Below are 22985 nucleotides of genomic sequence, written 5' to 3' on the forward strand. Positions count from 1 at the left end.
CCCTATCGCCCTTTGCCTTCCAGCTTCCCCTCGAGGGGATGTCGAAGGGGGTCTTCAAGGGGACGATAGAGTCCACTTTGAGATTCGCCTGTTTAAAGTAATTCCAGTAATGTCAGAGGATCCACGAACTATTGTACGCGTAATTAAAGGGGGATTTGCTAAAAATACACCATTATACACAAGAAGAAAGGATATCAGTTGTGGTTCAAATACAGTATTACTCTATACGCAATTAATGGACAGCCGTAAGGAAATAATTGTTTGAAGCCGAAAACGAAATTACACCGAATAAATTGTCTTTGAGACTTACTTTAACTTATAAAACAATACATTTATTTTTATATTCCATATCAATTTGTTATACACAACAACATCAACAGCGACATAACTAAGATTTCGCTCTGGTAGGATGATCTAAAAAGTATACAATCAGAATGAAGAAAAATTAACATGCCGCCAGACATATTCTGGAAATTATAGAAGGAAATCTCGAGAACAAAGCGAACTACGATCATTCTTCTAGAACAATCTAGAACAATAGAACAAACTTAAATAAACACTCACGTAATCATTCACTTAAACTACTCTCGTAGTTTAAGTGAATGATTGATAACCGACCATTTTATTACAATAATGAATGAAATAATCGATCGATATTGAATTATTAATTAATAAAATGTAATTTTAATTTGTTGTTTAAGACGAATTTTTGTTTTTTAGTTTAAATTTTATTCTTAATGCCTCTAGGGAGGGATCTAAAACCCAGTATCACCCCTATAAGTACGCCACACACCACCAAGCGGATTTGGCTAAATTTTGATAAATAATGAAAAATCAAACGCATAACCACGAGTTTGAATATCAATCGAAATCGTAAAGACATTGATTTTTAAAATCTTCCATAATAGAACTAATAAATTCGACTTTGAAAAATTTTAATGCCCTCTGCAGATGTTCGCATGCATAACCAGAGGTTATAATCAGTCTTAAATATAAAATTATTTACAGTAATTCTTGCACATTGCATTTAAATTTCTGATATTTATGCAATGTTCCTATTTTTCTGCATATCGTTGATAAGATAATCTTCCAAATAAAATCTTATAGACAAACGAATACTCTTATCGTATTTTATTAAGATATGATTTTCAAATTAATCGTCAGCGGTAATTCCGACTATAGATTAAAAATGACGAATATTTTAAAATTTAGAGAAATTAAATCCATTTTTTTTAAATTAATTTCAACGTAGATTTACAAAACTTCAATACAAAACTGTCCAGCGCCATCTACGAATAAGAAAACTTTTATATGAAATTTACATGTTGTGTTACGTCATATTTCTTGTAATGTCGCCTTATCGTCTGTAAGATAAACGCACATTAAAGTATTTTAAATCGGTAGTCCAATTAAACAATTCCTTCCACATTTATTCGATAACAACGACGAATAATTGCGTAAATCGATATTACAAATGAACAGCAGCCCGCAGGCGATTAACAATTCCGATTCAAAGTCACGAGTGTGTGACGTAATGGGAAACTTATTATGACGTCACTTGGCCTATATAAGCGTGGAACTTTACGCAACACCTTGCAATACGGTACTCCCCTTAGGCACTTGCTGGTGTTGCGACTTCCTAGCGCTTTCAGGATATAGGACCTCCCGATTTATTCCTCTAAACGTAAGTGAATTATTTTGACAATTTTTATTAATTCGGCATACCCGCGTTTACCACATTAAGATTGTTCTTAGTAGGTCACCGGCCCGTTTATTCGTTGTAATTAACGTTTATGGTCGCGAATAATTAAAACCCGTCGAAATTATGCGAACGATAAACGGCATCATGTTAGTAATTCCGAAACATATTTCAATCCGGCATACGAAGTAATAAAATTCTTCATTAACTCGTGACGTAGCTAAAAATGAAAATTTACGTATCGATGTTTCGTCAGCTTTTAATGCGTGTAATTTTTTTTTTTTTTTTAAATAAAATACAATGACTTTGCATTTGAGGTGTTCCAACAATAGCCATTTTAAATAGTAATATGTGTTGTCTCTAACGCAGACAAAGTAGCCATCCTTTAATTTTTTTATCTTATCTGTTAACACCTCTTTTTTTTTTTTTTTTTTTTTTTAAAGCTGTTCAAAGTACACATTTGGAGAAACGAAATTATTTTCTCGGTAGCTGGGTTTTATAGCTTTCGTTTAAACTTCTAGATGAGCGGTTATCCTCCTCCGTACCAACAGTACCCACCCGGACCTCCGCCGCCCGGAGGATGCTATCCTCCCGGAAGCAATCCCGGCGGCTACTATCCGCCTCCCGGTCCTCCTCCGCCCGGAGGATGCTATTCTCCCGGAAGCAATCCCGGCGGCTACTATCCGCCTCCCGGTCCTCCTCCGCCGGGAATGTATCCGCCGCAGGTTTCTCCCGGCGGAGCTTATCCTCCTCCCGGTCAACCTGCCGTCACCACCGTAGTCGTAGAGGAGAAGAAAGACAACGACTGCGCTCGAGACTGCTGTTTGTGTGCTCTTTGCATGGCCCTTTGTTGTTTCTGTTGCAGTGACTGAAGACTTCTAATTTTTTAAGTGCGTTCGAAATCAAACTTGAACCAAAGTGCCTTTTTGCGTCGCATAGGAACGACCTGTAATACTTTGTTTATATATGTATATTGGAAACTATTTTTGCATTCCAGGAAGATCAGTTGTGGATTTTAATATTGTATATTTAAAAGTTATTTAATCATTGTGTATGGATTATACGTAATTTTGTTAAAGATTTATATCTGCATAAGTTGTCACGAATATAAAACTACAAGACAACGGTATAGGGGGACCGATTTATGTAAAATAAATTTTTATATAATTGATTTAATTTAGAACTTTTGTGTGTTGTAACTGTATAATTTTTTTTTTTGAACTTGTCAAAAAACTTATATATATATATATATATATATATATATATATATAAATGTCATTTCTGTTTAAATGTTTTTTTTTTTATAGAAATCCAGAAACTGCATTAATTTTTTTCTTTTTAAACTTATTTGCTAAAATCTAAATTTTATAATACTATTCAATAAAACAGTTTCCAAACTGTCTGTTTATAAATTAAAAGTTAAAACATTCCCCCTTCTATGAAGTGAATGACTGCAAATAGAAAGCTTTGTAACTGGCCAAATTGAAATCTCTCCTCCAATTATTTTTGATTAGTAAATTTTTAGTGGACTTATTCCATGCATAATAATTCAATTTACTTAATTTTATACAACAGTATTTTGACTATATGCTCAATTTTATTTTAATTACATGGATTACTTTGATCAACCTGCCCCTTTTAATGCTAATTGGAAAGGAAAATTTTGCTTACAATTAATTCACTTTCATCTGTAGAAAACTTTTTTTTACTTGAACATATTTAATGACAGTTGTATCTGAATGCAAAAAATTATCCTGTGATCAAATTAACTTTTGACAATTGTTTTCTGAGTTTAATCTGTTTCGTGTGACTGTGTCTTCGATTTTGTTTCGATATTCACCTGGCCGTTAGCGGATCACATAAAACCCAGAACGGTAGTAATTGGTCCTGGGTTTGTGCGTGATCGACAGGCTGGTTCGTGCGGTACGTTTCTGGATTTTTGTGTATCTAACACCTAAGAGGAAGTCTGCACATTTTCTTTGAATGGTAAACAGTCAGGGCAACATTGCTTCTGGAACAATCTTGTAATTCCAATCCTTTCAACGTGAAAGTTTTTACGTGCCATTTGGCATTAAAAAGGTAGATGTATCTTTGGTGTTTAACTGAAAGTGAACAAATTGTACAAAATATATTAAATTGTGTTTGTGTTTAAACTTATACGCCAATTAATTACTGAGTCATGTCAGTTTTTGATGGCCGGATCCAAAAATATAGTCCATGTGGATGATTGTTTTAGATTTTTTTGGGAGTGCATCTACTGTGTAAAAACAAAACTGAATGTGTTTATTTTAGTGATTGTTTGTCAGAAGTTTCAATTATTTAAACTTGCACAAAAATATTTATCAACTAAATTTTATTGCAAAATAATAAATCAGTCCTGTTGTTTATCTAATTTGATAAACATTCTAAGTAACAATTTATTTACATGTACATGGTCTTGAAATTCCTTTTTATTTTTTTTTCTTCAAATTCTTTCCTATAAAGAAAATAACTTATTACATAAGTTATTTAAAAAAAGAAAACCACAAAGACAAGGATTTACCTTTTATTTTAAAACTACAAAAATGCCACACCTATACCAAATTGCATACCAGGATTTGTCCTAGAAATAAAAGTTTTTTAAATCTAACAGTTTATCTCATCTTAAATGCAGTTATTCCTACTTACCTGTCTTCATTTTGAAATTTTAAAGGCAAACAATAATTTAGTTCAAATCGTGCTATGTGACCAACTGAAATTACTATTCCGGCACCACACGACAATCTAATATTAGAAAACATTCTTTTCCAATCTGGATAATTATTTTCACCTATATAAATACAATTATTAACTGTTAATAGTGTACATAACCTACATTAAGATATTTTGCTAAATATTTTATCTTTCTACTCTTCACGATACAAATTTTTTGAGAAATGGAATCGTCTTGCTGATATATCCAAAAAGTCATATAATCATAACATGCAAACAGAATATTTATTGCTTTTTATCATACTAATAAACACTATTAATAAAGTTGCATAATTAAAACCTGTAGTTTAATGCCATTTGGTTTGATTTGTATTTCAAAGAATTATTTGCTTAAGAATAAGTTCCATTATGTTTTGATTTGTTTAAATAATCTAAATTCCAGATTAATAAATATTTTGACAATGAATCAAAGTTATACAAAAGACTAAAAACATTCGTAGATTCTTGTATAATTTTATTTGAATTCGTGTTCAGGAGGACTTGTAATCATCTTGCCAAAGCAAATATGTCATAGTTAAACTTAATTATTTTTTTATAATTTTTCTTTGTTCAATATGTATACTTCTATGAAAACAACATGCTCAGAACACCTTATAGATTTGCAGCCATGTTTATTAGGTACTAACGAACGTTTTTGGTTGTATTTAACGACCTTCTTCAGGAAATATCAAAAAATCAAACACAAAGACAATTTGCAGTAACGAACAAACCTTGTTCGTTACTGCAAATTGTTAAGTAATGTATGGTAAGTTATGCAATCTACGATGAATTACTTCTATGAAAGAAAAGTTGTATGGTTTAATGGATGTGAAGTCAAGCAGCTCATTTATATCTTTATTGATTGGAAAATTCTGTTGCTTAGAATTCTTTAAAATTCATATTCATAAAATTTATTTACTAATATTATTATATAAAAATATACATTTTATTTCCACAATTAAACCCTAATGGTTTATTCTTAAAGTGTATGTATTTCCAGAGTTTATTACCTTGCAAGAGGAGATGATTAAGTAAAAGTTGATCTAAAAATGTGCAAGTAATTAAGGTTTTTTTTAACTTCCTAAACCAAATTATTGACTGTATTTATGGGTTACAGCTACAACATTTGAAATAATTACTGTTTTCGTAGTTAACCCAATACAGTGCCTTCTGATTTGGTTGTTACATTGTCATTTGTCCATTTCAATGTCAGAATCAGGATTTTGGCTACCAACATCTGGTTCAAACTCATCTCCAATTTAAGTTTTCCTAATTGTAAATCAAGAGCTCATTAGCCAAACTCAATTGTGACTTTCCTATGTACAATATTAGACCATACAATTTTATTTCTGAAAATGTTTCCACGAATACTGGAATAGGAAGTGCTGTCAGACTTTACACAATTTAAGAGAAAGTGAATTTTAGTTAAATTTCTTAAGTACTTCAAAGCAGGAAATTCCATGCTTTTCAACTCAGTTTAAACTATGTTAACACATTAAATTAAAAATTAACAGCATCTTTATTCCCCACTGTTTAATTGACTAAATGTATATCAGTTTTATGTATTATTAACAATTTTGCTATTAAAAGAACCAAAACTCCAAAATAATTTTTTAATTTATTACAATTGAATTTAATTTAGGAAGATTTTAAGTCTTAGTACTAATCTGAAAACAGCTCAATAATAATGGAAGTACTTGATTCTATTATATATTTTTCTTACTATTTGTACTCTTCACATTAATTGCTTAACTGCAAATTACATAGCCTTTGGCAATATTTATATTTACAATTTAAAATGGTGATGATGGTTAAACTTGAAAAGTTGATGTACAAATTTTATTTAAAAAGGAGGACTAAAAAAGTGCTCCTAAAAACATATGCATAATAAAATAATAGTTCTATAAAAGCTCACATAGAACACACAAGACTTGAGAAAATTTGAATCGGTTACTTTTGAAATCTGATCTGTTTCATAGTTTACAAAGGCATTGTATTTGTGTGCACACAATTGTTCTACATTCTCCATTGGTCAGCTGCAGATGGCGCAGTGAAAATACATGAACTATGAAACAAACAATCTCTCAAGATCAATAGATGTAAGAGGAGCTTATTTGGTTTTCATTAAACATTCCCAGTTTTGAAATTGAAAAGACTTGGGGATCATAGTTGAATGTCTAGACTTTTGCCAAGAAGTATTAGTTTCTCTAAAGCAAATCCATCCAACCCACCAAAAGTGTTTAAAAATCTCCCACTGCATCTTGGCAGAGTGCTTTCCTCAAGCTTAGAAACTCAATTGCACAGGAATGAACAATATAGAGTTCCTTTAACATGGGCTTGTTGTTTCAACAGACTCAAACTTTTCATCTAGTTTATCAAGGAATGCTCTCATAAAAGAAATTTTGATATAACCAGATGTGGATTCAAGTGGCTTGTTTTTATTTCAGAGTGATTTGGGAATAGCAAAGCAGTTGTCCTGCAAATATAGATCTATATGAAGAGAGATAATCATTTCTGGAATGAAATCATTGGCCCAAAAATATTCTGCCCTAATTGCTGGATGTATCTCAGATTTGAACATATCAACTGCATGTGCTTAGAAAGTTTGGTGCCTGGTCTGTTACAAGTAACCAAATCTTTTCGTATGGAATGGCACAGTTTCACAATTTGGTACATGCATTATTGAAGACCTGCATTAATAGTTACAAATTAAAGAAGACAAATTCCACAAACTGGCTCCCGTTAATGGACCAATAAGAATGTTCAGCATGTACAGTACCTTTTTAGCATATCTTTTGTTTCATTCAAAATAGAAAAAAACTTTGTTGTTTCCTTCTATTTCTGTATTTATTTAAAAAGCTGTTTCATATGCAGCAGGTTGCACATGAAGCAACTTTCCTTTGCATGCTTTGGTCAGGAATTGAGAGCTTTGTATACTTTCTAGAAAGTTTCTGAATGCTGGGTGATTTATTTTAAGAGCAGTTCCTAACCATGATAAAGCTGTAGCTAGTTTACATTCTTCTTGCTTGCTTCGCAAAAAATTTAATGATGCCAAAATAAAACTCGGTTCCTTCTTGCTGCTTAACCTGTGATGAGAGATGCTTTTAATTCAACTTTATGGTATCCTCATAGTTCATATCTCAAAATACTATTGCCAGTCATAATTCATTCATCTTTAAACTTGTTTACTAACTCCTCTGGCATTTTTTAAAATCAAAGTCAAAACTAAAATATACCAATGAACTTTTGTGTCACAACCAGTCATAACATCCCTCTCTCGCACGAACTACGGAATCGTCCTTATTATTTTACATTAGTGATGTTTGAAGTCATGAAATCTGTAATTGATATAATTCTACATCAATAATGTCTACAATAATTTACTTTGTTATATTGAAATAAAGTTGTTTTTCTGTTTCTAAGATACCTAAACTCCTAAGATTTAAAAAAAAAAAACTAAGTAGAAACATTAATATTAGGACCAATATAGTAAATAATTATATGTATATAAACTTACAATTTAATAAAAAAAAAGTGCAAGACTTTGTCAGAAAGTAGAGATAACAAATGGAAATAACTGGTCAAATTTAAAATAACCATTGGTCAAATTTTTTTTTTTTTTCTTACTAATCACAGCAAGAAATTAAAAAATTTTGGGAAGAATTAATTAGCGAATTCAAATTTGCTTATAGTTGAAATTTGTCTGTCAATCAAAAACATAATTTCAATTTCCAAACATTAAATAGATGCAAATCCAAGCATTAGAAATTGTTTAACAGTTGAAACTGGAATCAAACTTAAAATTGAAATTAAAAATGATATTTGTAGGCAATTTCAAAGTACGTTAGCACTGTGCCGTTAAATTAATTAACTTTGTAAATTTCGGTATTATTTCCCAATATCGGCAATATTGAACGTCGACGACGACATTAATCGGTATCTAGTTGTCTGACTTCCATACTGGAAAATATCTTGTCAATAGTAGATTATTCAATAATATCAACACCACTATTTTACATTAGAAGAGGGTATTTAAACATTTAAATTTAATAAAAAAATTAAATTTTTAATTAATAACAGATTTATAAATAGAAAAATGCCCAAAATACTCAATTTATTTCTAAGTGCAGAAAAAGGGAAAAAGTATCAAAAAGCACTCAGCAGTGAAGAAAGGAGAACCAGCGTTTGTCTAGATGATCATAAACTTAATAAAGAATATCCTATGATACTTTGAACAGTAATTCATAACTTATTGAAAATAAGGAAAAAATTCAAAATCTAAACATTGTTAAATGAGATCAGTTATGAAAGAGAAACTTTAATTTTAAAATGCATGGAAAAATGACTGAAATGAGATCCTCATAAAATTTTTTTACAAGAATCTGATTCAAGAAAGACTTTTAATAACAACTTGTATTAATCGTGGGCAGGAAAGAACCTCAAAGTAAAGGTTGACTCTGCCAATGTTAATTGTATTCCTGTAGTTGGAAAAGATTTAAGACGACACAAATCTAAAGATTTGTTGCTTGTTACAAATGTATTATAGTGGATTGATTTCAATCGTTGATGAAGATTCTTCTACTAGATAAAAGAATCTCCATCAATTCAAATGAATCTCAGTGTAAAGAACCATTAAAGGCAAGTAGATTAGATTACTTCTGATGAGATTGTCTAAATGTTCTTTCAATGTTTCTCGATAAATCCATTGTGCTAACATGTTGAGATCCAGACGGTAAATGTGTATGCTCAATTTCATTCAGAACTTATAAATAAAATTTGTGTGGTTGATTATGCCTATATTGGGATAAGTAGGTGAAGTCTATGGGGTGAGTGAGCAAAGTTCCCTAGTTATTAAATACAGGAACTCCCCTATTTATAAATAAGTTATGTCCCAGAGGTTTTTTCCTAGTCAAAATGTTCATAAGTTGAAACCTAACCTAGAAAGTACATTTGTACACAGAATTTCAATGTACTTAATAGAACACATTATGCTCGTTTACCTGCTTGCTACTGCTTAATAGTGGGTGTTTCGAACAGTTTTTTTCAGGTAATGCACTTACTTTTATAACATCAAGTTTAGTTTACATGGTAATAGTCACACTTGCATTTATCTAAACTGCTAGATTTACTATTATGTTTTTGATGTATTTTTGAGCACTAATCATAAAAGTTTATAAAAATTGCAAACAATAGCAAAAATTATACTCCAACATTACCACATCGGCAGTGGCAATGGAATGTTGAATTCATGCAGAAATGAAAAATGACAATATACAATCGAAATAAATCCTTATTAATTATTTACTAAAAATTTATTTTTTATTACTGGCCAAAGACCAATTTCAACACCACCTCATGACCTGCAAGAGAACTTCAGAATTCTTTCAAAATTTAAATTTTAGATATATGGTCAAATTGTTCTTAAGTCTGAAAGTAGACAAGCTCCTGGTATCTATTTTTGGAACAGAGCTCCTGGCACCATACAGCTGTTGAGAGCTTGTATGTTGCCAGGGGATACAGGCCCATTTTGTCATTTTCTTCAAACAAACGAAATATGTGGAATATTTTCTTTATTAATAAAAACCAATCTTATTTTATTTTTTGTTAGTAAAAATAACATTAATTTTCATGGGTAGCAACTACTACGGAGCCCCTAAGTTTCCTGTAAGCTCGGGAAAACTTCCCAGTTCCCTCTCTTTATTCCCTACATTGGATTTTTAATTTCTCAAAATTGTTAATTTCATAAGTAGAGAAAGTATAATTAATAACAATTTTTGTTTTATATGTGGAATTTCTTCCAATTAGATTTCAGATATTAAAAACATAAAACTACAAAATTAAAATTTGAAAAAACTATAATTTTTAAATTAAAATAAAAAAAAAATAAGAAATTATCCAAAGTAACTAATTTTGGTTACTATATTAATTATTAATAAAGTGTAATAAAATCACATGCATCTTAGATTAAACTTTATCTTAAATTATACACAAGTATTTTAATTATAATTAAATAAAATATGCAATTACCAACAAACCGGCAAAAATTTGATTTAATTAATCATTAAACAAACGTTTCAATCCATTTTCAACAGTCATCCTCAGGTTTCGAAGTTATGAATGTTCGTCCAAAGAATGCAAATTCCAAACATTTTAAAAAAGTTGCACATTATGAAAATATGTTCATGCTCAATGTCACATTTAACAAGGTGAATTTAGACTTCAAACTGGCTTCCAGTTTAAAAAAAAATACTAAATGTATATTAAATATAAAAACGAAACCTGACCAAGATCTATTGCATGTCAAAGCATGCCCCTCCACATGGCTGCTAATGAGTACATTTCTTTAAAATTAATTGCTGTCCCTCTCCTAATGCTTTAAATATTTCCAGTTGGCAGGGTCATTGTAATGTTGTAGTAATCGGGCCTTGTCAAATTTAACATGGACATTGTTATCATTGGCGAAAGCATCCAATGCGGTAGTGGATAGACCTTTCCAAATCATATGTTTATGCTCCCTGATACTCATTTTTAGACCACCTGCAGTAGCTCCAATATATTCACATGGACGATCCACCCTATGATTGTTAAGAGAGATAGTATGCAGTAGCTCTGGGGATACAATTCCGGTCCAATTGGTTCTTATCATTTCTAATACTAGAGAAAACAGTAGATGATCCTGTTACTTGTAAAGCATGATATTTCTTTGCAGATGTCGGCAAGGTCCTTATTATAAGTAACAGGTAAAAAGGGCTCATCCTATGATTGCAATGTTTTCAATGGATGCTTCTGGTCTACAACAAGAGCATTGATAAAGTGTGACTGCCTGGCTATGCTTGAAATATAATCCAGCTCTATTTTTCTATCTTCCGCCATAATAACTGATCAATAGAAATGTACTCAATGTTACATTTCACACACAGAAGTTATTATCAATAATACATAATTTTATTTTGTTATATAATGTACAGTGACTCCAGTCTACCAAATTTTTAAAAATTTTATATTATAAACACTTGGGTCGCAGAACCATTACAAGCAAATACACTGGACAATGCAGGATTGCATGTTACAATGAACTTGCTACTAAACAATTACAGTGGGAAATATTCCATTACCTTACCTTTAGCCTTTACCTTGCATCATCTTTCACTTGTTTATGAACTTGAAGGCATTTTTAGTGAAACAATGATTTAACAGCAATGAAGAGATGAATAGCTATGAACAGTGCAAGACAAATTAATAGTCTAATGGTAGATTTCTTTAACAAAAGGATAAAAAAAAAGCTTGTACAATGATACAAAAGGGTTCTTGATCTTGGAAATGATTATGTTGAAAAGTAGGTAAATATGTGTAAACTTTTGACACTAAAAGAATGTCTAAAATATTTTCTCTGTGTTTTTGTAGTCAATTGAAACTTACTTTCTGAATGCCCATATACCAGACATGGGCAAATGCAGCTCTTTTTGAGTTACATGCAGCTCTTGCTGAAAGTGTTAATTTCTGCTTTTTATTATTATTTTTACAATTTTATTTCCACAATTTTGTGAAAATATGTAATTATATATATGTAATATTTAGTAATTTATTTCCAAGTTGGTGCAATAAATTAAATTGACATTCCAAATCTATTCTTTGAAACAAGTTCTCGACCCGGATGGGGGACACCCTATCCTTTCCTACCTTACCATACTATCCGCCACGACAGTACAGAACTGCAGCTCCCATGCATTTTGCAAAACCTACATTTTGGCTCCCACTGAACTCTTGCTTGCCCACCTCTGCCATATACATTGAAACATTGAGAACTTAACCATTAATCAGATTTTTTAATCAGTTTGCATGATTTCTTTGTGTAAAAAAATCTTTTAAATTTTAACTCTATGAAATTTTTTTCAAAAAAAAAAAAATATTTTTGTTTAATGATTTTACAAATAAGAATAAATATCTAACAACAAACACAAAGATGCACAATTTTTTAATACTTGGACTGCCCTTGAAATAGAAGTGTTTCAATAAAATATTTGAGATACTGTAATGTAATTTTGCTAAATACATATATATTAAAAACTTGAAGATAATGCAGAGTATATCAAAATCTTATCAAAAGAGTTTAAAAGAAAATTGATATTGTCCCTTATTTTGATAAATAATATTGATTAAAATTAGAAATTATCACATCTCTTTACAGTGTTTTTCATATACAGGCAGTCCTCTACTTACGAACATTCGACTTACGAACTTTTGAAATTACGAACAAAGCCTACAAATGGCGGGTTAACATGAGCGTGAGGTAGGTGAGAGGCTCTTAGTTGAGTTTGGACTGTAGTCATGTGTGGTGTCATTTGTTTACTATTAAAGTGCAGTTGGTTATTTTTTATGTACAGTCAAGTTTATTTTTGAAGTTTTATGTTAAAAACATTTACAGTACATGCATATGTACATTTGTAGTTGTTTTAAATGAGTAATTTTAATAAATAATGTACATGTGATTGTTAAAGGGAAGTATAAATTCAAATCAATCTTAATTCAACATTATTAAAGTAGCCTAAACATTACATAATAGTAAAAACAACGTTGTATTTGAGTTTTTGCACCAAACATCGTCTTTTCGAGTTACAAACTTTTCGACTTGCGAACGACCGCTACAAACGGATTAAGTTCGTAAGTAGAGAACTTACTGTAATAATTTTGTTTTTGCTGTCGTTGAACTGACTAAATTTAATCTGTTTTGTTTGCTTGTTTTACACTGATACCAAGAGAAATGCATATTTTTTTAATTGAAAGTTTTTACTTATATTTCTGCTAATTATTGAACTCGGCTTCTATTAATATTACTATGAACAGATGAAATAACACGTTTTTCATCATAAATTCATGAAGTTTTTATTCATTAAAAACAATTTATTGATTTCATAAAATTAGCAAAACTAGGAATTTTGAATTTCAGTAAATATTATTTCAGATATTTACTCCATTCTTTCTAAGTATATTATTTAACTTTTAAATATATTTTTTTGTTTCTTTATTACCAATATATTTCAATATTCAGGAAAGTGTTATAATCATATTGACTTATTTGTTTGCATTTTAAATTGGAAACAAAATTTATTTTTGGTTATTACCATAAATTAGATCATTTCTTATTCTTACAGGTGCAATAAAGAAACAAAATTTTAGAAACCAATAATATAAATGAAGCTTAATTCAATGATGATAATTCAGTTTTGTTTAAAAAAAATGTAATTTAGTTAATAATCAGAAAAATTGTCCTCCAGAAACTTCCAGGTTATAAAGATTAATTCTTGAAATTCAATAAAATCATTTTCAAAATTAAGGATCGTTCTATCATAATTTATTTATATATAAAATATGAAACAAAATCATATTTACCTAAAAAGTAGCCTATATTACCAGCATTTAAAAATGTATGCGTTCGAAAATAATTTCCAATTCCATCTCTTCCGGGTCGAAAGGGAAGAGGTGTATATAAATGAAGGCCACTTGCCCAATATGTTTCTGCTCCTAATGCATCTTCTAAATAAATAATCACAACATTTTATTATATGAGTTATTAAAATATGAATAATTATTAATTAAAATAAACTATTATAAGCTATCAATAATAATAATAATGTATATCAAAAATAACTGATTATTTTCTTAGATTTCTAAGCTTGCTCTGCTCTTACACATCTACTAACCACCCTTATTTTTATGACTTTTTTTTATTTGAAGAATAATATTTGTTTCGATACTATCTTTATTTTCTAGACATGCAACTGATATCAAACCAATACTGATCTGATACTGATATATTAGAGAGGTTGAGGCCGAAGTTTTAAACGCAAAAACGTGTACGTTGGATGTTCGCCGCCGCTTTCCTGTAATCCTAGAAGTTTGACAATGGCGTTTGGAAAGTCAGTGGAATCATGCTCGACATTCCAAATGCCATTGTCAAACTTCTAGGCTTAAAGGAAAGCAATGCCAAACGTCCAACGTACACGTTTTTGTGTTTAAAACTTTGGCCTCAACCAATAGCAAGATTGAGGCCAAAGTTTTAAACACGAAAACATTAGAATAAACACGACTTATCAGAATGTTCCCAATATATCAAAATTGATTCATTCTACAAACTAATGTATGATCTTTTTTCCTTTTTTGATAGTGTAGAGATCATAATCGTACTGATATAGCAGCTGATCAGAATACTTCCGATATAGCAATATCGGTAACTTGCAACCACCCCATAGTTGGTGGCATAATTGGTCAATTCAGTTATGCAGAGCTCTGGTAGTTGCATATCTGGATGAAGCCAAATTAATATGTCATGTATTCAACAAATACCACCTGCAAGTTTTAGAAACTTTGGAGACATTTAAGGGCACTTTAAAAGGAGAATGCCTAAATTACAAAGATTGCAAATCCTTATCAGTGGCTCGGCAATCGTCTTATGACAATCCACAGAAGAGAACGCAACAGGAGCAGGGCTGGAGTTATTGTATGGGCAAACTGGGCATTTGCCCAGGGCAGCAAATTTTCATGTGTATTATTTTAAAGTATTTTTAAAATTTTTATCTATATTACATAGTGCGAGTTGAATATTGATTGACAGAGGAAGATCTGGAACTTCTAATTGGTATGGCATTTCAAAACAAAACTTTTTTCATTTTATATAGGGAGATAAGGGATGTCAAATGCATGTCTTGCCCTGGGCGGCATAAACTCTAGCACCGGCTCTGAACAGGAGTTCCACAACATATAATATTTTATTGAAGATACTAGTACAAATCCTATTCTACAATTGCTATTTCATAATTCTCAGATTTTAAAAATACACAGTTGCTTAGAGCCTGGATGTTCTGTCTCATAGATTTTTATATAAAAAACATCATTGAACTGGTTAACATTCCAATTTAGAACATTGGAAGTTTGAATTCATGGAAAAACTGATGCAGGCTTACGAAGTGAGCCAAGAAATGTTTGTCAGAGAAGTAAAACAGTGCTGGAAGTGTTCAAGGTGTTTTTATTGGTGAGTTTCTTAATTTTTTCAACAATGACTATTGAAAGAAAAAACGAAAACAAGACATTAGTTTATAAAATGAACAGATTCCAACATGCTGATATATTGGTATCAATAAGATACTGGTAAACATTTTTATTTTTGACAGGTTGCAATACATTGGTTATTCAGTGTTAGAAGCAGCTTAATATTCATTGAAAATTATCCTAATTATTACTTTTTAATTTTCATAAAAATTATTTATAAATTTCTCTTAGATACAAAGATAATTATGAATTATATTCTTATAAATGATGTATTATTGTGAAATATATATGTAAGAAAAGATATATTTCTTAAATTTTATTCATCTATCAAGAAAAGTAATGTTGAGAAAGCTTTTGACAATGTAGACTGGAATACAATGTTCAAAGTTCTTAAGAACTGAAAAAAATAACTGTAGAGACTATATGATAATATACTAGCCAGAAAAAATCAAACAGCTCTTCAAAATTATTGAAAAAAGTTAGGCAGGGATGTGATTTATCACCAATACTCTTCAACATATACAGCAAGGAAATGAGGCAATTTACAGAATCAAACCATACTTGTCTTGAAGTGAATGGAATGCCAAGTTACAATCTGCTTTTCAGATGACATAGCTCTCATAGCAGAAAATAAACAGAACCTACATACTCTCTAAGAAACATGAATGATCTTTTAATGGTAAAACATAACAAGAAAATTAACAAGAAAAAAGACAAAATAATGAAGTGTACATGAGACGATAAACAAAGAGCTGACTTAAGGCTGGAAGGTAAAAGAACTTCTCAAGTAAAGTGTTTAGCTACCTTGCAGTATTATAACATCTGACAGAAGATGTGGAAAAGATGTAGCAGCTAGAAATTCCTATGCCTTTGAGACATAAAGACTTAAGAAGGCCAAAAGAGAAAAAAATCAAAGTATTCAAAATGTGATGCTGTAGGAAGATTGTAGCAAGCACCATGAACAGAAAATCTATGTGGTGCTGGATATTGCATGTTGAAACATCTTATAATTGTAAAGTATAGAACAAAGACATTCTAAAGATGGTAGAAGAAAAATCCAATTTGCTAAATACAATAGAAACAGAGAGGAAATAGCATGATAAACCATCTACTTCATTCTGATAGATATACAACTTTCTTGGAAGATCAAGTGGAAGGAAAATCTGTAAGGAGCAGACCAAGAATAGAATTTTTAGAAAATATAAAAAATGAAAAACCTGATGGCATATTTAACAGCTAGCCTTGGAAAGAAAACCACTGATAAACAATCATAATACTACCAAGATTGGGGAAACAGAGAGAGAGATCAAGGAAAGTGATATCAAAGAACATAAATAGATAATTAAAAAAAGCATATATATTAAAATGAAATAGAACTACAAGCAGAATCACAAAAATTAAGTATTAATAATATTTGTCCTATAATTTTATTTAAATTAAAAAAACAATTTTGATGATATTTAACAAATCTTAACAAATAAATGAAGAAAATCAACAAATTACTAATAAAAGTTACCAGGATGTAGCAGTTTTCTATTATTAAGTCAGGTAACCTTCATATTATTTTTATAATTATAAAAATAATAATTGCAAAACAAATGATAAATACAATTTATTAGTAAATCTGTTAAGATATTTTAAACATTACTTTCAAAACTAAAAGAAAGAATTTTAGTTTATCATCAATGATATTTATCTATGACACTAAGCAAATAAGATAGGATAGTATGATAATTATCCAAATAGAAATGAATAATTTTAGTTAAGACGAGTTTTACATGTTAGTTTTAAAATTTGGTTAAATTTTAATATCGTTTGATTCACTTAAATTCTATTTTGAAAGAAAAATTATTATGCATATCAAAGTCGAACGATTGCTGTAATGAATCAGGCTACTTTTACCACTACTACTAATAATTAATTTCTAAGTAATTTGGTGCTGGAGTTAGATGCTATCTCTTGTTAAATTTAATGATTATAATTAAATTAATATTTATTAAATAATTTATAGTGATCCTTTGGATTTGATTAAATACATTGGCCTTTGAGATGCTTATATACGCATACTAATAACAAAATAAAATAAAGAAATATTCTTGAAAATTTAAAAAAGTAAATATATCATTGGACAGTTTTGTTTTAGCCTATAGCAGTGTTTCTCAACCTTTTTCTCATTGCTGATCAGTAAAATTATGGATGATTTTGTGTGGACTGGTAATTATATGCAACTATGAATTACGCTTATTTATTACACTTATATGTGCTTATCTAGAGTTTCCCAATATAAAAAAGTATGTACAGTAACTCTAGATTACTATTTAAACATCATTTGCAATCAACTACTCCGGTGTCAGTAACATCAAATATTTTTCTATGAACCAGCAGTAGAAAAATACTGGTCTATAGTATAAATTTAATTTAATTTGTATTACATAATATAATTTAAAATCATATAATATATTACTGAAGCATTTAAACGTCTAACGCTAATTTTCATACATGTTTCACAGTAGAATCATAGAAGTCTAATAATATAACATTTATCTTGATTAGATTAGATTAAAATTTTTGACGCAATAGATATCAGGAATTAACTAAATAAACTTGATGATATAATATTTGAAACAATGCTTTATTAATTAAAAATTAGATCAAAAATATGATGTTCAAATGAAAGAAAATAGCAACAATGCTGAAGATCAATAATACTAATAACAATAATAATAATAATAATGAATTATATATTTATTAATTCAAGGTACAAGATTTGATTGTAGTAAGGAATATGTGATAGAATTAAAACAATAAGGAGTTATGGAGTTTTTATTAAAAAAAAACTTTTCTATTATTAAATAAAAAATAAAATTGGCATCATCTGTTATCAAATTTTGTTATAAAAATTTTTTTAATATTTTTAATTACTATAAAATGTCAAAAAGCTTAATTTTGAGGGTAGGGGTGAGTTTTACAAAATAGTGTAAATGTTGATAATGAATAAAATCTTTATTAAGTCTTATCCCTCTTGAGATACATGACCCCCTCTCTATCTCTCCACCCTCTTGACCTTTCACTGCCAAGATTTAATAGCATCAATGCCCCTCATATACAAGCCATTACACCAAACCATGTTTCTTAATCATTACCTATCCCGAGATATTAAGAAAAATAGATACCAACACACAAAAAAATTCCATTTTTTTCTTTTTTGGATTCAGGAGGTCTCAAAATGTGGAGATTTGCAAAGAAGGGAGGGTAAATTCCAATACTTTTTTCCCTTGTTATGCATACATTATACATTACAGACGGGAAAGTAAAAGCTGGCAAGTGCTCTTGCTTGACTTTCCTGGCAAATGAACAGGAGGTTAACCTTTCTACAGCGGGTTAGTCAGATATGGAGCTACCATGATGTAGTGGAGAATAAACATGGAAAATTTTTAAAGAATTTTCCCATGCGTTTTTCTCGTTTCTGTTTCAAAAAACATTTTTTAACCAGTTATGTCTAGTAAAGAAAAATCCTTTTTTATTGTCATATAATTCCTTTTTTATATGAAATTTTTTTTTGCGGTAATTTTTGGCTAGTTTTTGGTGATATCCATAAAATTTCTTTGCAGATATACACGTTGTTCACCACTGCCACATGATATATCTGTTGATTACTGCAGAGTGGTTAAGGGATCCAAGATAATTTTCAATTATACTGATATAAAATTTAAATAACAACAAAACCATATAAGGAGTAATTTCTCTAATTAAAAAAATATCTAAGTAAAAAAAAACACATTAAGACACAGCACAAAATTAAAATTGTTGGGCACCATCTATTATGAAGTTTCATTAAAAATAATCTTTATATTATTAATTATTATAAAAAAACAAAAGGCTTAATTTTGAGGGTGGAGATGAGATTTTAAAAAACTGTAAATGACAATAATGAATAAAATTTTCATTAAGTTTGACTCTGCTCAAGATATGTCACAAACCCCCCTTTGACCTTTAACCACCATAATTTAATGACACCAATGCTTCATATATAGAAATAACCCTCCCAAGTTTCAAAATGTTTGGTTCATTCAGTCTTGAGATATAATGCAAAATAGATGCCAACATACACACATTTTTGGGCTCCTGAGTGTCAAAATGTTGAGAAATTAATATATATATATATAAAATAAAAACCAGGGGTCAAAATTTCTATCACTATACTTTCTCAGGGTTATATTCTTTAATAGCTGGAAAAGTAATAGACAATGAAAAAAAAATGGTTGAGTAATACCTGAAATGCCAGGTAGCCATCACTTTGTGAAAAGTTCTATTGACTTAAAATATAGAGGCCTGATATTACAGGGTGACAATAATTAACCCGTACAAGTTTTTTGTATCATAAATTTATTAAAGAAATGAAAATTAGCAAAACAACAGCATATAACAGTGACAATACTTTACGTATTAATCAGATATTCAGCCAGTTTCAAAGTGGCCTCCTGTTGCTTTGATGCAGAGCCCCAAACGCGTTTTGAAATTCTCAGCGATGGGCCGCACTCTTCTGGAGACAGTTTGTCTCACTCCCAGCACAAGGATTGCTTCAGCGACTCCAAACTTTCATGGCACATAGAACAGGCCCTGGCCTCCAAAATGGACCACACACTGTAGTCCATTGGGTTCAGATTCGGCAAGTACGGTGGCCATTCCGCAGACGAGATGAAATTGGGAAAATGAGCCTTGCACATTCCTGAGTCTTCTTCGCCCTGTGTGTCGGCGCCGAGTCCTGCTGAAACGTCCATTTCGCACTGCCAAAATGCTGCTGAGCCCACAGAAGTACCACAGCCTCGAGAATGTCATGGTGGTACACATCTTGATTGATTTTGGCCCCTTGATCGACGAAAACAAGGGGTGTCTTGCCGCTCGCACAAATTCCGCCCCAAACCATGACTGACATTGGATTTTGTGATGTTCGATGACGGCTGAACGTCCAGGAGCCCCCGCGGACCAGTTCCTGTCGTTTTGATGGTTGTACGGAGAAAAGCTTCTCGTCTGTGAAGAGAATGCACTCCCATTGTCAACCTGCGGTCCGACGCTTGAGTTAACGGGATCTTTGGAGTCTCATGCACTTGTTTTCATCGGTGAGGAGCTGAACCTTTTGGAACGTGTAGGGCTTGAGTACGAGTTCCTTTTTCGCCATTAACCGCACCGATTCGTAATTGATTCTGATCTCACGAGCAATTTTTCTCATGGAGACCTTCGCATGTCAGTCATCTCGCTTTGTGATGATCTTGCGGTTCCTAGACGTGTTGACAGTGCGCTTTCTTCCACGTCCGGGACGGTCACCATTGTGGCCAAGCTCCTTGAATCGCCGAACTGCATCTGAGACTGTCATTTTTGGAACACCGAGCAGACGAACAATTTCACATTGATGCTTTCCTTGCTAGAATAGCTCCAAAATTGCACAACAGTTGTTCGACACCATTAAAAAAATAAAGAACTAACCCTTATTACATCGAAAGTACATCTACACAAGCAGGAAATCATGGAGAATTAAACAATAGTATGTAAATTGGTGACAGTAAAAAAGTTCAGGTGCAGCATTGCTACAAACTTTGTACGGGTTAATTATTGTCACCCTGTATATTATGATTGTTATTACAGGCATAAAAAATGTACTGATAAAGCCTAGAAAATCAATTTATGTAATTTCGAATGGAAGACCTGCCTTTACTGTTGAGCAGCACACTTTCCCACTGCTGGTATGCTGGTCTGGAAAGCCATTTCTTATGACAGTCAGTCATCCCTGGTAGTGGTTTGAGATATTGATGGCACAACAGTACATTTGGGAAATCCTATATCCACATTTGTTTCCTTTCATGGCAAGGGTGTAAATGGTCATTTTCCAGCAATGGTTGCACACAATTAGGTTGTTCCATGAATGACTTTGTCACATTGCCACACTTTTTTGGTCTGACCAATCTCCAGATTTGTTGCTCATCAAGAACTTGTGAAACCAGATGGATGTCAGCTTTGGCCTTCTATGAGTGTGAGGGATCTGGAGTGGCAGTTGTAACTATGAGCAAATTTTTTGCATGATAGCATACAATGCCAAAATACAATCTTTAAAAAACTGGATAGATATTCAAATAGGCATGCACAGCTCTCCACATATTCTTAAAAACATTCTGCTCATTTTAAAAATGTTTTGATAATTCTACATATTTAATTTAATTTTAATGTTCTATCCTGTGGAATTAAACCTGAAGATGCCCATTATATTAGTTCATAGTAAAATTTTAAACTATTCTGCTGGATTTTGGTGCTGATGAGTGTTACTTCTGCATAGAATGCCTGTTTGCCTCCATGCTGACTGTATTGCTGCATGTATCCAGACAAGAGTAGGTACTATGAAGTACAAAAAAGGTCCTTAAACTGTACTATTGGACTAAATTGTAAATTGTACTACAAGGAAATAATAGTCTCTTTACTATGATACTGTAAACACTCATTAACATCACCATTATGTTCACACTAATTTAATTTGAATATCCCCTTCTTGATGCATAATGTTTTTATCAATATACAGGTATACTTCGAGTTACGTCACTCTCAAGTTATGTCGTTCCCGATTATACGTCGTTTGTCAAAAAAGTATATGGAAAAATAAAAATCAAGTTTAAGTCAGTTTATTCGACTTTAAATCCGTCCGCCACAAACACTGAAGTCGTAATATCACTAGAAAAGCGTTAAAAGCATATAAAATCATATTAAAATATGTACATTTACAGTAAATGTTAATATAATCATCATAAATCCTAGAGAACAAAACATGAAAACATCTGTGTTTCTGTGTTGTCGTCTTATTTAGCGGTCTTTAAGTGCTCATTATTGGCGTATAGTTACGACGTAAGTCGAAACCATGACTTACGTCGTAACTACACAAGTAAATTCGACTTACGTCGTTTTTCGACTTACATCGCCTCTCCTGGAACCAATTACCAACGTAAGACGAGGTATACCTGTATAAGGATTGATCAAATGAAACCCATTCAAGTAAATTTATCAAGACAAATGAAACAGTATATCCATCAGTAAGGCATAATTAAACAAAGCAATATATGAGTAAGCCAGAATGCATTTTTTGTTTGTTAAAAAAGTCACCGCAGGCATTCAGACACACATCCCGCTGCTTGGGAACAAGACAGATACTGTCTGTGAAGAATGATGTTGGTTGTTCCTTGAACCATGGGCTGACTGCTTCCTTGACTTCCACATCAGAGTTACAGTGTTGTCCCTTAAGAGCTTTTTTTAAATGTCCAAACAAATGAAAGTCACATGACAGATCAGAGATATATGAAGGGTGATGCAGAACTTCTCAACCTTTTTGTGCTGAAGCATCCTGCACAGTATTTGCAACATGCAACAAAATAACACCTTGAGATAGCATGCCAGGTCACTTATTCTTTATGGCTTTATGCAGCTTGTCCAATGTTGCATTGTAGTGGTTGACACTAATACTCACTTAAGG

At 31.2% G+C, this 22985-nt stretch overlaps 2 protein-coding genes across 2 annotated transcripts in view; one reads left to right on the forward strand and one right to left on the reverse strand.

Moving 5' to 3' along the window:
• The first annotated feature begins 1580 nt into the window (after positions 1–1580).
• On the forward strand, positions 1581–2870 carry LOC136977247 (proline-rich antigen-like). The gene is made up of 2 exons (XM_067272717.1): positions 1581–1684; positions 2221–2870. The coding sequence occupies exon 2, from the start codon at positions 2221–2223 to the stop codon at positions 2569–2571; it is 351 nt and encodes a 116-aa protein (XP_067128818.1). The 5' UTR covers positions 1581–1684; the 3' UTR covers positions 2572–2870.
• A 1165-nt stretch (positions 2871–4035) lies between these two features.
• The window catches only part of LOC136977197 (sorting and assembly machinery component 50 homolog A), a 52500-nt gene continuing 33550 nt past the window's right edge, over positions 4036–22985 (reverse strand). Inside the window, exons 12-15 of the mRNA XM_067272658.1 lie at positions 13820–13963; positions 4367–4508; positions 4242–4301; positions 4036–4175 (exon numbers count right to left, since the gene is read on the reverse strand). Of these exons, the coding sequence (XP_067128759.1) occupies positions 4256–4301; positions 4367–4508; positions 13820–13963 (332 nt within the window). The 3' untranslated portion in view covers positions 4036–4175; positions 4242–4255. The remainder of the gene's footprint in view (positions 4176–4241; positions 4302–4366; positions 4509–13819; positions 13964–22985) is intronic.

Source organism: Centruroides vittatus, unplaced genomic scaffold, assembly GCF_030686945.1.
Source record: "Centruroides vittatus isolate TY-2023 unplaced genomic scaffold, ASM3068694v2 contig_452, whole genome shotgun sequence".
Classification (NCBI taxonomy): domain Eukaryota; kingdom Metazoa; phylum Arthropoda; class Arachnida; order Scorpiones; family Buthidae; genus Centruroides; species Centruroides vittatus.